At 38.1% G+C, this 15,972-nt stretch overlaps 1 protein-coding gene across 14 annotated transcripts in view; it reads right to left on the minus strand.

Moving 5' to 3' along the window:
- The window catches only part of LOC113043981 (nuclear factor 1 X-type-like), an 86,318-nt gene that overhangs the window by 55,107 nt on the left and 15,239 nt on the right, over nt 1-15,972 (minus strand). For 2 of the 14 annotated variants that reach the window (XM_026203547.1, XM_026203536.1), the window contains exon 1: nt 387-594. The exons of 4 other annotated variants lie outside the window; for them this stretch is intronic. In XM_026203547.1, coding sequence (XP_026059332.1) covers nt 387-500 — 114 coding nt within the window. In that variant the 5' untranslated portion in view covers nt 501-594. Of the gene's footprint in view, nt 1-386; nt 599-15,972 lie in introns of those variants that run through there. 8 more of the 14 variants (XM_026203538.1, XM_026203535.1, XM_026203545.1 and 5 more) reach the window with 6 other exon arrangements.

Genomic DNA, 15,972 nt, shown 5'->3' on the forward strand with positions numbered 1-15,972 from the left:
TGGGAATTCAGCACCACGAGTAAATATTCTTAATGCACACAGAAAATCTGTTGAGAAGCATTGTGCTTAAGAGGAAAAAATACCTGAAGCACCTCAAAGGTTTCTTAAAAATATATTAATTAAATACATTTAATTATTTAATTAAATATATTATTTCCTATTTCTTAAAAATAATAATAATAATAATAAGTGAATAAATGCCAAAAGACGATGGCCCGAAAGTTATTCAACAGGCCTAAGTAAATTGAATGGGATATTATCAAACATTTAGTTGGATTCTTTAATCTAGCCTACTACCGTTTGTTCAGGTGTCAGTATGTATATTACATGAGCCTAGTTGTAAGAATAATAACACTGATTTATATTTAGATACGTCTATTAAATACCGTTATGAAAGTAGAAGCATTCATCGTATGACTGAGGGTGTTTCCGTCGGCAGGAACATGTGTCGGTAGCTCAGAGAACTGGACTGGGTCGGTGAGATCAGCCAGCAGACTCATGAAGTGTTAAACTGGAAAACATGCCGAGACGAGCGGTGTGACTCCAGCACTGAGCCGCTTACCCAGCGACTAAATACAACCGATCTGACTCCGAAGCCACAACAAATGCCTACTCTGAGCGCACTGCACTCTGCCCTCTCAATGTGTGTGTGTGTGTGTGTGTGTGTGAGAGAGAGAGAGAGAGAGAGAGAGAGAGAGAGAGAGAGAGAGAGAGAGAGAGAGATAAGATTAAAAAACGGCAAATAATATTTTTAATATTAAATGCAAAGACTTCTAATAGGTATAGGGGCAGGAGAAAAATAACGTAGCAGATAAACGTTCTCCTAGTACACTTGATTTTTTTAATAGAAGCACTAATATATATATATATATAGGACTTAACACCTTTAATAAAAACTACTGTTAAAATGAACATGAAAACAATATAATTTTCAATAAATATCTGTATCCTTCCGGCCTACATCTAACAATTAAAATCATACAACGCCATCACTTTGACCTAATCTATTGAGTTTATATTGAATTCATGAAGTAAAAGTAACAGCTTAATATAAAAAAGATATATTTTAAGTAAATCAAAGTGATCAACATTTTCAAAATTAAATATTTCAGAATTTCAGGCCATATTGTTCAATTTCTTTTCTTTTTTAAATGCAATGCATGAGCGAACAACCTGAAAAAAATAATAATAGACCTTGTAAGCAATTACTATTTAAAAGATATAGAAAATTAGTTGTCTTGAGAAATCACATCTCACATTTCTGTGGCAGCCCTAGGCTCTGTAAACAGCCCCCAGAGCTGTGTAAGACACTTTTTTATTAAGGATGGGAGCTTTTTATTTAACTTCTTTTGGACTAATGCATGCAACACCCGCTGAAAGGCATTAAACAGCTTGAAAGATCAAAGACAATTTTTTATTTAACTCTGACTGGATTCGTCTGAAAGAAGAAAGTCATATACACCAAGGATGACTTGAGGGTGAGTAATTTAAGGGCTAATATTCATTTAACCCTTTAATATCAGTTGCTCTATCAGAAGTTAGTAAGACTCTGTAAAAACTCTGACATCAGCTTCATTTTACACATCTTACCAGTCAGTAAAAAAAAAAAAAAAAGTTCATTAAATAAAGTAAATCACTGGGTCTATCACTCTGTTCAGTGATAGACCAACGCATTGGTAAGAGCAATGTCCTCAAGCAAAACCGTCCACTCCCCCTACTACTTCACAACATAAAACGCAACCAAAATCAAATGCATCAATGTAAATAAAATGCAACTGTACGCGAGTCTATGCATCAAAATGCCACACATATAAATCCAACGACTAACGAAAACTTCTATCACGGTCAGTTGCCAACGAAAGAAACTCATATTTACATGGATGAGCCTTATAATTTGTCGTTGTGTGGTTCGCACACAACATGAGACCGACATCCAAGAATCACCTCGGTACTCAGTCATAAGGAAGTCAGGTTCCAGGATATACATCGAGTCACAACCTGTAAATAACTGCATGTAATTATGGTTGATATTTTAGCAGCTCCAGTGCCAAGGGCCAGGTTTAAACTAGAGATGTTCTGAGCTCCCCAATGCACACCCCTCCACCCTCGCTTTTATTCTCATTCTTTTCTTTACCTCCGCCACTTGGCGAGGCGAGGTGCCAACCCTTCTCCTAAACTGGGCATCGTGCCCTACTCTTTATGCAAATGAGGCACCCACCACCTCCTGTCTTTCTGCCACTATCTCTCTTTTCATCTTTCCCCCTGCCTCTCTCTTCTCTCGTGCCCCACACACACTGGTCATGTCATTTGTCTTTTTTTCCTGTGATAACTCTAATTCCCTAGATTTCTGTCACTTCATTTTTAATTATTTTATCAAACAAACTCATGTCTCACATCTTTTTTTATGGGAAATCTTCATGCTATACTGTATTCACAGATGATATAAACGTTTTTCCTCACCAGCTTGTATTATTATGTCGCTATTACACCGAACCGAAGACTTCTTCATTAATAAATGCTATTGGCAAATTTAATTTGCATTTGCGTTTAGGGTTGTTTACAGTAATTGTGCAAAGATCAAACTGACAAACATGCACTAAATACCCACAAACCCTCAACTAGCAGTTCAAGTGTAAACAAAACACATACTCTCATCTCTTGCATGCACATTCATCTTGCAACATGTTAAAGTATGGGATTCCTAAATTTTTTACTTAACATACCCTTTGAGATTTTAAGCTAATATTTCAACAGTTAAGCAACAAACATTGTTGCTTTCTCCAGTAAATAAAAAAGTAATCTTGTCTGAATCAGGCGAGAAATATGCACAGACCAAGCACAAGAACAAATAATCCAAAACTGTTATCAATATGTGGGTGGATTTTTATGCGAGGGAACAACAGGTCATGGTCTTTTTCATCAGAAGAAGCGTTGTATTTTGGCCTGAAGCAATGGTTAAAACGCCTAAAATGCGTTATAAGCTGGATGTGTGTAAATGAACGGTGCCACTGTTCGCTCTGAAACTTACAGTGCAAATAGACTATATACCTCTTTAAGTCAGTTGCAAGCTTTGAATTGACCTTGTCTTAAGACTTAAGCACATGCCTTCAATCAGACATATGCTTTTGTATAACAATGGTTTGTACAAACTAGTTGATTATTTCTACAACTAGTCAGTGCTGGGCCTGAGTCAATTTAGACACTATTTTCAAATCTCAGCTGCACAGACGCACTCTGCAGCTGCACGGCAGCACATTTAAATAAGGTAAACATTGGCTCGCTGACTAGTCCACTACTTTTCTGGATGACTAGAGAAAACGAGTAGCAGTGCAAGCCCTAGATCAACAACAGGAACACAAAACACAAATGCCTCACCGGTCACACGCACGCACGCTCTGTGATGACTGGATATAATTACACTACAATGGCAAAGGTGAGAGTGAATGGCCACTAGCTGCATGACATGCTCATACATGTGCACAATGAGGTACAATGCCTGTGAGGAAAGCCTTTGTTGAAGAGAAAAAAAGAGCTGATGGAGGAGCATGTATTCGAGTTTGTATATTTTTTTAAAATAAATGTTCACTATTTAAAGACTCCAAAATCACAGTGTTGTTGAGCTACAAATTAATCACTACCCACCATTTACTAGAAAATGGTTTATTTGTTATTGCCAAGACTTCTCTAAAGTTTTCAAATTATAATATTCTCAAAATTGCAAAATGATTCATTTGGCTGAGACATTTTCTGAAATAACTGCAAGGATTTTATTAATAAATATGATAAAAATAAGTCTTAATAAAAACCTCAATATCACTTTCTTTATCACTAACAATAAGATAACATGCAAAGAGAACCAAGAACAAACAAAATCAGTAAATTAGATTTACTTAGAATAATAGAGTATTTAATTATATTTCTGAAGAATCACGTGGCACTGAAGATTGGAGTAATGATGCTGAAAATGCAGCTTTGTGTCACAGGAATAAATTACATATTCAATTAAATGAGAATGGTTATTTTAAATTGTAATAATATTTCACATAAGTTTTTACTGTATTTTTGACCAAATAAATGCAGCCTTGGTGAGCAGAAGAGATTTAAACTTTTTCACATTAATGAATAAAAACTGAAACTTTGACTGCTGCGTGAAATTCCAAGTTCAGAAATCGTTTCTGCTTCATTTGTGACAGTGAACTCTCTCTGTGTCAGTATTTGTCTCATCTGTCAGCTGTTTTCTCTCATTAAGAGCTGTCCAGCATTAATTCTGTCAGTTCAGGGCAGGTGCAGTGGTAATGAGAGGGTAACACTGCATGCACTGAGGGCTTTCCCATTATAGTAATCTTAATCCAGGGGGAGGGAATGTGTGTGTGTGTGCACATACTGCAGCTGGGATAAGAATTTGTGTGTTTATAAGGGAGAGGGAGAAAGTGTTGTTTGTGTTTACTGGCATTTTGCAAGTGCATTAGTATTCTGCACAAAAGTTAATGTCACTTCTTTGCTTGTGCCTTTCACTGCCTCCCTGTTTGTATACATATATACACACACACACACACACACACACACACATACATACATGTACATATTGCGGTTGTTCTTCTCATGACAACCACAACCATCGTTGTCATCATCATCCACTCAAAAAAAAAAAAGAAGCTTGCTAGAGCTTGGAAACAAAATCTGAAACAGCTGGAGCTCTTTAGAGAGCCCTGAAGACACAACCAGAGCCATACACGTCAAGACATTACCACCTCGTCTGTGGTCTCTCAAAACGAAACCTAGAAGGAAATGGACAGACAGAAGCAAGAGAGACAAAGAGTAAATCTTGAACAAAAAAAGTACCAACTCAAGTAAAATAAGCCAGTTTTTGTAATACTGTAGTCCTAGTTCAACACAAAGTAAAGAGGAAGTTACAAAGAGGTTTTTAGAAACAGTTACTGCAGTTTAAAAGTTAAGGATTTGAAAAGGCATTTCGACTTATTCTACAGCACGACCTCTTCCTCCATCTTGTCTTTGGAACCAGAATTTCTCTCCAGAGCGCGGAGATATAAATCCAGTGCACTCGCTAGAACCTGACCTCCATTTGGCTGCACTGGCCTGCGTGTTTGCTCAGGTCTCATGGTCCTGACACCTGTGGGAAGGTACGCTCACAAAAACATAAATAAAAAGAGTTGGCCCGCTTACTCTTCTGCAAACATATTCAGGACTAATTATGCTTGATTTTTCATACTGCCAGGAGGATTATCGTTGATACTGCATACATGAATCCAGACGTTTTAAAGCTAGTCTGAACTGCACTGAGTGAAAATGTGGTTTAGAAATGTTTGCTTAAAAACTTTTAGTAAATTTTATACTTGACCATTTATATAATTACATAAGAAATGGAAAGTAACACACTGAATTAAGCATGACATTTTAAAGTTTAAAAACTGAAATTGAACTTTCTTGAAACATGATCTTTGTTTTATTTGTAAAAAAAAAAAATCATCTTTTTTTTATTTTTAAGCGTGCATGTGCAAGACTTCAAATTAAACGGGGGGGTGAAATGCTATTTCACGCATACTGAGTTTTTTACACTGTTAAAGAGTTGGATTCCCATGCTAAACATGGACAAAGTTTTAAAAATTAAGTTGTACGTTTGAAGGAGTATTTCTGTTCCAAAAATACTCCTTCCGGTTTGTCACAAGTTTCGGAAAGTTTTTTTCGAGCACGGGTCTGTGTGACGTTAGATGGAGCGGAATTTCCTTATATGGGTCCTGAGGGCGCGTCTGCCGGAAGAGCGCGCGCTCCCGTATAGCAGAGCACTGAGAGCACAACAGACTTCACTGATCAGAGCGAGAGCGTCGCGAAATGTCACAAAAGAAGTGTGTTTTTGGTTGCCAGGGCAAGACAACCCTGCACATATTACCAAAAGAGAAACAGCATTAAGGGACCAGTGGATGGAGTTTATTTTTACAGAGCATCAACGGAGTTGTGCAAGTGTTTTCGTTTGTTCCCTGCATTTCGAAGATGCTTGTTTTACAAACAAAGCCCAGTTTGACGCCGGGTTTGCACATCGTTTATTTCTTAAGGATAATGCAGTCCCAACGAAAAAGGGTCACGATCGTGTGTTGGAACCACAGGCGGTGAGTAAAACTGCTTCAAATATCTCTGTGTTGTTAACTTAGCTATCGGCGCGTAAGCACATCAAGTAAACAACATGCGATGTTGTCATCAAACTGCACTTTCCACTTGTAACGTTACAGCTTTAAAAAAAAAAGAAAAAAAAGACGACAAAATCGAACTTAGTAATTTTCCAAAACCGCTAAGCAAATATATACAGTTTCAGTACATACCACATAGAGACGTTGTTGCTGATGCTGCTCTTGTTATATTTCAGCCTCTGGATCTGATTCTGGATCATAAATAAACGGCTGAATCTGACTGTTAGCCTTGTCCTCACGGTGTCACAGCTTCCAGACATGCTCAACGCAAAAGCCTACTGGCGCTCGTGATTCTTTAGCTCCGCCCACACGTCATGCCTCCAGCCACTCGTGTTTTTCCGGGAAAAATCGGTACAGACTATCTTTCTCTTATGAATATAATAAAAATAAAGACTTTTTGGAGTTATGAAGGATGCAGTACTACTCTATAGGTACTCAAGATTAACAGGATATTGAGTGAAAACGAGCATTTCACCCCCCCTTTAATCATGACAAAAGAGAAAAAGTTAAACTGAGAAAGGGAAGAATCTTAGGTCCTATCTACACAGAGACACATTTAGCTGTAGATGCAAAAAAAATTCAGATTGGCGTTTTGAGAGTGTGAAACCAATATTATTTTTATAAACCGTGTCCCAGCGTGGATAAATCTGAAAACGGCACCCTTACATCATGTCTGGCCCCTAGTCAGACCCCGCTAAATCATGTAAAAGTAAAAAACAAAATGAACAAACAGAGAACATAAAAGAACATTAAAGAGTTGGATTCCCATGCTAAACATGGACAAAGTTTTAAAAATTAAGTTGTACGTTTGAAGGAGTATTTCTGTTCCAAAAATACTCCTTCCGGTTTGTCACAAGTTTCGGAAAGTTTTTTTCGAGCACGGGTCTGTGTGACGTTAGATGGAGCGGAATTTCCTTATATGGGTCCTGAGGGCGCGTCTGCCGGAAGAGCGCGCGCTCCCGTATAGCAGAGCACTGAGAGCACAACAGACTTCACTGATCAGAGCGAGAGCGTCGCGAAATGTCACAAAAGAAGTGTGTTTTTGGTTGCCAGGGCAAGACAACCCTGCACATATTACCAAAAGAGAAACAGCATTAAGGGACCAGTGGATGGAGTTTATTTTTACAGAGCATCAACGGAGTTGTGCAAGTGTTTTCGTTTGTTCCCTGCATTTCGAAGATGCTTGTTTTACAAACAAAGCCCAGTTTGACGCCGGGTTTGCACATCGTTTATTTCTTAAGGATAATGCAGTCCCAACGAAAAAGGGTCACGATCGTGTGTTGGAACCACAGGCGGTGAGTAAAACTGCTTCAAATATCTCTGTGTTGTTAACTTAGCTATCGGCGCGTAAGCACATCAAGTAAACAACATGCGATGTTGTCATCAAACTGCACTTTCCACTTGTAACGTTACAGCTTTAAAAAAAAAAGAAAAAAAAGACGACAAAATCGAACTTAGTAATTTTCCAAAACCGCTAAGCAAATATATACAGTTTCAGTACATACCACATAGAGACGTTGTTGCTGATGCTGCTCTTGTTATATTTCAGCCTCTGGATCTGATTCTGGATCATAAATAAACGGCTGAATCTGACTGTTAGCCTTGTCCTCACGGTGTCACAGCTTCCAGACACGCTCAACGCAAAAGCCTACTGGCGCTCGTGATTCTTTAGCTCCGCCCACACGTCATGCCTCCAGCCACTCGTGTTTTTCCGGGAAAAATCGGTACAGACTATCTTTCTCTTATGAATATAATAAAAATAAAGACTTTTTGGAGTTATGAAGGATGCAGTACTACTCTATAGGTACTCAAGATTAACAGGATATTGAGTGAAAACGAGCATTTCACCCCCCCTTTAATCATGACAAAAGAGAAAAAGTTAAACTGAGAAAGGGAAGAATCTTAGGTCCTATCTACACAGAGACACATTTAGCTGTAGATGCAAAAAAAATTCAGATTGGCGTTTTGAGAGTGTGAAACCAATATTATTTTTATAAACCGTGTCCCAGCGTGGATAAATCTGAAAACGGCACCCTTACATCATGTCTGGCCCCTAGTCAGACCCCGCTAAATCATGTAAAAGTAAAAAACAAAATGAACAAACACTGAACGATTGTCTTATTAATAGGGGTGCACGATAAATATCGGCCGATAATTAATGCGCATCTCGTCAGTAAACCCCGGTTCTCTAATCAGCGGTAAATTCCATCCGTTGTTAACCTGATGGAATTTACCGCTGATTAGAGAACCGGCTTTACTGACGAGATGCGCATTAATTATCGGCCGATATTTATCGTGCACCCCTACTTATTAACTAACATTAACACAGATTAATAAATGTATCGTTCCATGTTCGTTTGTATACCACGCACAAGGTTTATGCGCATAGCCCAAGTCGTCTTCTCCATTTTTAGTGCATCTCTGTGGCAGAATTACAGCACCACATACTAGTCTGGCATGTATACTACATCGTTTGTGTTGGTTTCATGATCTCGTGTGTACACAGATATTTCTTGAGATGAGGGGGAAAAAAGATTGGATAGGGAAAGCTCTGGCTTCATGCGGATGTATCCTTAGTCTCTCTGGACATAAGAAAAATGCTAGCTTGGTGAGACCAACTCGACATTGGTTAACCAAAACACAACCCTTCTATAATAAACTTAAAGGAATAGTTCACCAGAAAAATAAATTGTCATAATTCAAAACAATTCTAAGTCATTCCAAACCACATCTTCAGTGGAAGGCATTGTATTCTAAAGTGATTTTTCAGTATGTCTTTTTGATTTTTTTTTTAAGAAACAATATAATAAATTTTTTTTATTACTCGGATTGAGTAAATGATGAAGGAATGCTCATTTTTTTAGGTGAACTTTTCCATCAGGCATCTGCTCTAGAAGCTCAATGAACAATTTGTCCAGCTGAAGAACAGAGAAGTTCTTCGCCGCAGTACCCAAGGGCCTGATCCGGTTTCTTCCGTTGAGCCCTTTGTGGGATTTTACCCAGTACATTCACAGCACTTCAAGTTCCAGCACTGAAAATCAACAACTGTACAACGACCTCTTTAAATGCTGATGGGGTGTGGCAATGGACGTATGCCAGAGAACAGAATTTGGGAGTAAAAATTACACGAAGCCCTGTCCCGGCCCCTTAAAAGACTGTATGAAACACACAGTGTTGTGTTTCTGAGTTCCTGACTCGCTAAGATAAAATGAACAAAATACCTAAACACTGCAAGGTGCATTTTAAGAGCATTAGACATTGATCAAACCGATAATATCTGGCAACCGTACAATTCAGATGCATTCCATAGGATTGTGACCACAGAGAAGACTAGTGAGGGATGGCAAGCACAATGCACAAAGTTCCTGAGATCCCAAGACAGAACTTGGCAACCTGAAGAGCCTCTAAGTGGGATAATATGGTTAACATTCCTTTGCATCCCTTTAAGAAATCCAATATGTGCATATCAATGCTTCTACTCGAGGCCTTACCTCTCAGATACAATGAAAGAAAACACTCATACTAGCCAGCTAATGTAATTAGGGCTGGAAATCAAGATCAAGAAAAAAAAAAAAAAAACACAGAAACAGAATGATTTATGTCTGCCGATGTGCACTCTACACTGTATTGAAATACTGCTACTGAATCTACAGCACAACTGTAAAAACAAATTAGTTTTTTTTGTGTTGTGAGCCGTTTGTGTTGTCTCATGCAAAATAATACAAAACACAAATAGACAAGGATTTTATTGCAACGTGCTTGCTGATTGCATGCTATGCATGCCATTAGTTTGCATTGCAGACGGGGCATAGGTTTCACAATGTACACATCAATTATAGTCAATTTCCTTGTCTCAATATTAAGTATTCAAAATATTTACATATGATTTACATGTTAAAATCACTTCAGTGATACTGTTCTGAAAAAATGAAAATCATCTTTCGAAAACTTACCTACACTATTAAAAAGACTGAAGATTCTCCTTTAAAAAAAAAAACAAGTCATACCCCACCAATAAACAAATAATGCAATAAAAATCTGAGACATGACCACCCACTCTATTCACCATCAAAGAGCTAATTTGTATATTTCTGAATATTTTGCAATTAGTTTAATAAAATGTATTCTCCTAATAAAATATTATTATTATATTTCATACTCTTGGTTATTTTCTGCATTTCAACACTATGTTTTGAGTCAAATCACCATGAATCGTCTCAGAGCTTGTTGGTTTGGTTCATGGCTTAAAGTCTTGATACCCATGCAGAAAAATACTTCAGAAAACAAGGCCGCTGAAAAAGGCATCCATCAACGTCTTAATTGTTGGTTGCATATTTTAAACCCAAATGCATTTTATACACTGTGCATTTTCTAAAGTGGCCCCCGAGCTGTGTAACCTGAGAACAGAGTCTGTACACAGAGAATAACGAGTGCTTCCAATGGAGGAGATAAGGACAACATGTTAACATAATAAAAGAAAAAAAGCTGGCTTCCAAAAGTTCCTTATCGTACAGGTAAACTAGCACCATGCTCATGCTAATGCTCAGGATCAGTATCTGACCTCAGTTGTAGAATTAGTTTAACATCTTTTACTGATCCCAGAACATCCCTCCACCAATATCCTGTGATCTCTTTCTATTACGAAATGCTCATGAATCAACTGATCCAACGCCAGCTGTAATGAGCTGATGACATCATCACAAAATCCTCTGCGAATTATAAAACGCACTTAAAACTCTGCTCCTTGATGGCCGACTCAAGAGTAACGATAAGCTTTGTCTGGCGCTGCCAAATATTGAGCTCATTTAGTAATTTTCTGAGAGTATGCTAGCAGACACTGCAAAAGTGCTAACCCGTACATGACCCAGTTCCTTAGGCTGAGCCTGCATTCAATGCCAAGATCCCGATTACATCCCTGCCAAAACATTTCGAGCGAGCCTTTAAATACTGCCCCTCTCTCTTTCCTGTGGTGGGCGGCATTGGTGAAAGGCTGGCATAACTCAGAGGACTGACTGTGCTATGCCTTCAGGTTAAGGTCTGGATTTTACCACCTCTGTGAAAGCCAGTCTAAACACACATATCACGGGAGTGAGGCTGGAAGCTGGCAGCGCGCCACACGGCCCGAGTCACACCACCGCTACGGACCTGATTCACTGAGGCTAGTTTACTGAATAAAAATACAGTGGGAAGCCTGAGGCATTAAGTGGCTGCAGTGACTGATATTTCAATAACATTTCTCAGAAGTGCACCAAACAGAACCGCAACAATAATGGCTGTTTTCAAACAGGTTTCCCAAATTCTCCATCCCTGTATCATTGGTCAGATAAACAGATAGGCCCACCCGCAACTTATGCCATTCATTTATCCCAGAACAATTTTGAGGCATCTTCATTAAGAAATTGTTTTCAACCAGATTTTTATATTTAAAAAATCATTTGAAAATCTGACAAAAGGTGCAGAACTGTAAATGGTTTTAATGAGCGAAAGAACTACTCTAACAAAGCTTTGCGAATAATGGTCAAATTAAAAACAACAGAGAAATATGAAACTATTGATTTTATAGATGTCGATTACGTATACAGAACCAATATATTTTGAGATCATTGGAAAATATGCATATATAGATGGATATTTAAATAGTTTGACTTGTTGCAGTTCTCTGATTAGTAGACATTTCTCTTTGGAATCATGGGTAATGTAGTTTTCCGTCTGAAATGTAAATGTTAAACATGTTTTCTTTAGTTAGTTGAAATAATGGGGGCTAATGGGTTTTTAAAAAAAAAAAGCAAAAACTGTTGTTTATTAACCTTGTAGCCTTTGAAGACAGACCTACCTGTCTTTAAAATCTGTTTCTCTACAGAACGCTTGTGGGTGCAGAAAAAACTCACTGCACCTTTGAGATGCTATATGCTAGCATTTTAATTGCACTGCATTTAAAGAAATTGCGGTTCAGTTGTAAATCTTTTCAATTTTGTTGACTGCTCTTTTGTTTTATGAGTTTAGATGGGCAATAACACTGAAAGCAGTCATCTGTTTACAGATGTGCCCTGATTAGCTTACTTACATAAACAGAAATCACAATTCATCATTTTAATTGGCACAACGTGTAGTAGTTTACCAACAAATCTGGTTCGAGTTGCCTGGAGAGATTTGACTGCTGTGATGATACTGTGTATCATGAAACCTATACCTCCAAAGGGAACAAGGGAGAAGAAAATAAACAGCTGCACATTATTAGCAAACTGTGGAAATCAAATGCAATTGTATTTTGTGTCGGCACATTTTGGCATAATTTAAAAACTGTTGACAGAAATTTTGTTCAGTTGCCAAGAGGCGTCTACACACATCTCAGTATGTCAGAGATCTTCACAGCAAATGAGATTTACGGAATATGCACACAGTGAGAAAAAAATAAAATTGCGTTCCAAAACGTAGTGATCAGCCTTGCTGTCTACATAGGGAACTCCTTTCTAAGGCACCATCGTGAAGTTCATCATTCACTGATTTATACCGCTCTACATATGCAGAATCTTACTTTTTTAATGCCTTTAAACACTGGCTACATAGGCAGCTCATTAGGTTTTGGAACAGAGCAAGCATGTAAGAGAGTGAAACAGTTAAACCATGTAAATGCTCCCAATAAGGAAACAGGCACCACTTCTCCTGCACCCATTTATAACACCCTACAACAAAATAAACATCTGTTTAACACAGGGGGATTACAGGAGACTGTTCTTTCTCTACTTTGCTCTTTTTTTAACACTCACCCTTGGTCTCATTCCTGTTTAAGTTACAAAGCTTGATTAGTTTTACGTGTTAAACACACACATGTGCACATACTGCATGAATGTGCCGCGTCTCTCTCTCCATCCCTGGACCGCTGCCATCCATTCTTCTAAGTAACGCTCTATGGCTGCAGCGGTCCACAAGTCAATAAACATCACCTCCTCCACGCCTTTAAGAACCACCATCCCTCCCTGAACTCATTTAAAAACCGCCATCGCTCTCTCCAATCGTTTAAAAACCACCAGCCCTCCCTTTCCACCGCATTCCTCCCTAAATCCACACGGTGACGACGACACTGACGCTGATCTGCATCCAGCCTCATAAACCTAAATCATGACCTTACTCATCTTACTGATCAAACATCAACTATGCTGGAAAAAAAAGAAAGAAAGATTTTTAGAGGTTGCAAATAAAGATTATCGGAATACATTTTTGCAAGAAAATTTAATCGTTCTACTTGACATTTTTTTTTATTATTTGTGACATCAGTTTTTAGATGTTAAAAAAGAAACACTACACTATTTTAGTGTGTGTGTGTGTGTCCAATGTTGGGGTAATGCAATTTATTTAATCATATTACTTTTTCAAGTAACTAGTAAAGTAACCCATTACTTTTTAATGTACGTCAAAATTTTTACTGACTTTTTCAAATAGTTACCACAAGTTACTTTGTTTTCCAATTTAGTGACTGACAACTTTCCTGTCCCTGTGTCGAGAGAAATTCGGAGTAAGCACTTCTATCAGCCCGAGGCTTATTTATTTCCCTTTTCGTGTGAAAGGGCCTTTTCAGTTTCCAAAAATATTACTTTTGTCATGTTGGTTGTTAAAAAACATAAGCAAGTCGTAATGCATTACTTTTCATAAAGAGTAACTAAGTAATGCAACTGGTTACTTTTCGAGTAACAGAATACTGTCATGCATTACCTAACACTGTGTGTGTAACTGATCCAAGACCATCTAAAAGCATTCAATTTAGTGCACTTTTACTATCATGACAATATTAAAAAGTTGTCCATGTCAAATTTGCAAACATAATGCTAAGGTGTTCTAGATGGATGCTAGGTGGCACACTAGTCACACGACGATATTCTGGCACCTCCATCAAAGCAAGTCTAGATTTTAACCCTTATTATCATGAAAGGATTTCTACATTTTAAAATTAAACATTTTTAAATGTAAAATGTCTATAGTTCAATAACGAACCTTTAACATCTATGGAACCTTTCCACTGCACACCAGCATCATCTGCCATAAAAAAAAATCTAAATTATTCAGAAGAAAAATACAAGCAAAAGTAAAAATGATGCTAGCGTTGGAAAGCACGGCAATAATGCAGCAGTAAGTATAAAATAAGAGATAACTAATAAAGTCGTAAATTGAAACAAAAATGACTAGATTAAACAGGAAATATTAAGCACTGTATACAATTCTGACAATGAGCATTATTGCAGTGATGGAGAGTGTGTGTTTTGTGTGTTTGTCTTCAGAAGGGGTAATGTCTTTCATTTGAGGTTAGGAGAAAGTGGAGTTGCGCATGTTCTTGCATTCCACAAACATGATGCTTAGATTAAAGGGGAGGGTGTGTGTGCATATTCCACATCTGCGATGGTTTACTGTAATGTGTGTTGACTTTAAAAGCTAATCTCAGATTGACCACATCTGGCCATAATTATCTGCCATTACGGGCAATTTTGATGATAACCATCATAAATAATAGTCCGTTCAGATTAGATATCGCAATCAATTAATCGCTAATAGACCGGAGCCAGATTACACAGGATTACAGGACGCACCTTGGTCAGACAACACGTGCTCGCAGCGGCACATTTCTCACACGCTGACCGCTCTAAAGTTGTGCTGACAAGATGACAATGAAATATTCACTATTATCGCAGCTGTTAATTGAGTTCATGCATGGAAGCTTGAGGTGATGGAGGCTCTGTTACAAATCCTAGTGAGAAATCAATACTTTTACATGGAAAGGACGCATTAAATTGATCAAAAGGGACTTTTGAACTTTCTATTCATCAACAAATCCTGAAATTGTAACAAGGCTTTGAATACTGATGATGTTTCTTGAGCAGCAAATCAGCATTTCTGAAGAGTCATGTGACAATCAAGACTGAGGGAATGATGCTGAAATTCAGCTTTGCATCACAGGAATAAACTACATTTGGTGTAAACTATATTTTTGTTTGTCGAGACCGTAATCAATTCATAAATCTTGCTATAGCTGAAATACGAGTGCCTACTGTACCTTCACAAATGGCAAGAGCCCGGAGCATATGTGTACATTCAACAGCCGCTCCAGTGGAATGTTTGCATAAATGACAGAAAAGACTAATTGCTTTATTTTTCCCAAGATCACAGCACTCACGGGTATCGCAGTTCAGCGCTCATGGCAAAGTAATGCAAAATTCTGCATGACTTTGGGAAGATCTGTGCATTGGGTGTTATGCTGCATAGTTCCTAAAAAAACATCTGCTGTCAAGCAAACATAGTCATTTTTCTTACTCTTCTCAGTTTATCTTCCTAGGCAAGTTAAAGTCTTGTAATGTTAAGGTTTGTTGTCAGGTCTTTTCCCTGCCTGTGGTGCAGCACCAGTGCATTGCAAAAGCCAAACAACAATACGGGGAGCAAGGGAAAGCCACTGCAATGGTGCAAGGAATTTGCGTCAATGTACGTTTTGTAGAAGCACATAATGTTGAAAACAAACAAGCTACTTTCTTAGCATCTGTTTACTCAATATAGTTTACAGCGTAGACCGCTACTCAAAAAATAACAAGTGGCAGAGCTGCGGTCATAGATGCCAACTGACTGTGAGCATACTGAATACACCCGTCTCAAACACACACACACACACACAGCCTGTAGACAGAAATAATCGACCTTGAGTGTCTTAGGCCCATCGGTACAGCAGGTCACTTCAGCTACTGTGCTACTATAAACACTTGCTCTAAACACTTCATTTATCACCTGCACT

The sequence above is a fragment of the Carassius auratus genome, chromosome 26 (genome assembly GCF_003368295.1).
Source record: "Carassius auratus strain Wakin chromosome 26, ASM336829v1, whole genome shotgun sequence".
Lineage (NCBI taxonomy): Eukaryota > Metazoa > Chordata > Actinopteri > Cypriniformes > Cyprinidae > Carassius > Carassius auratus.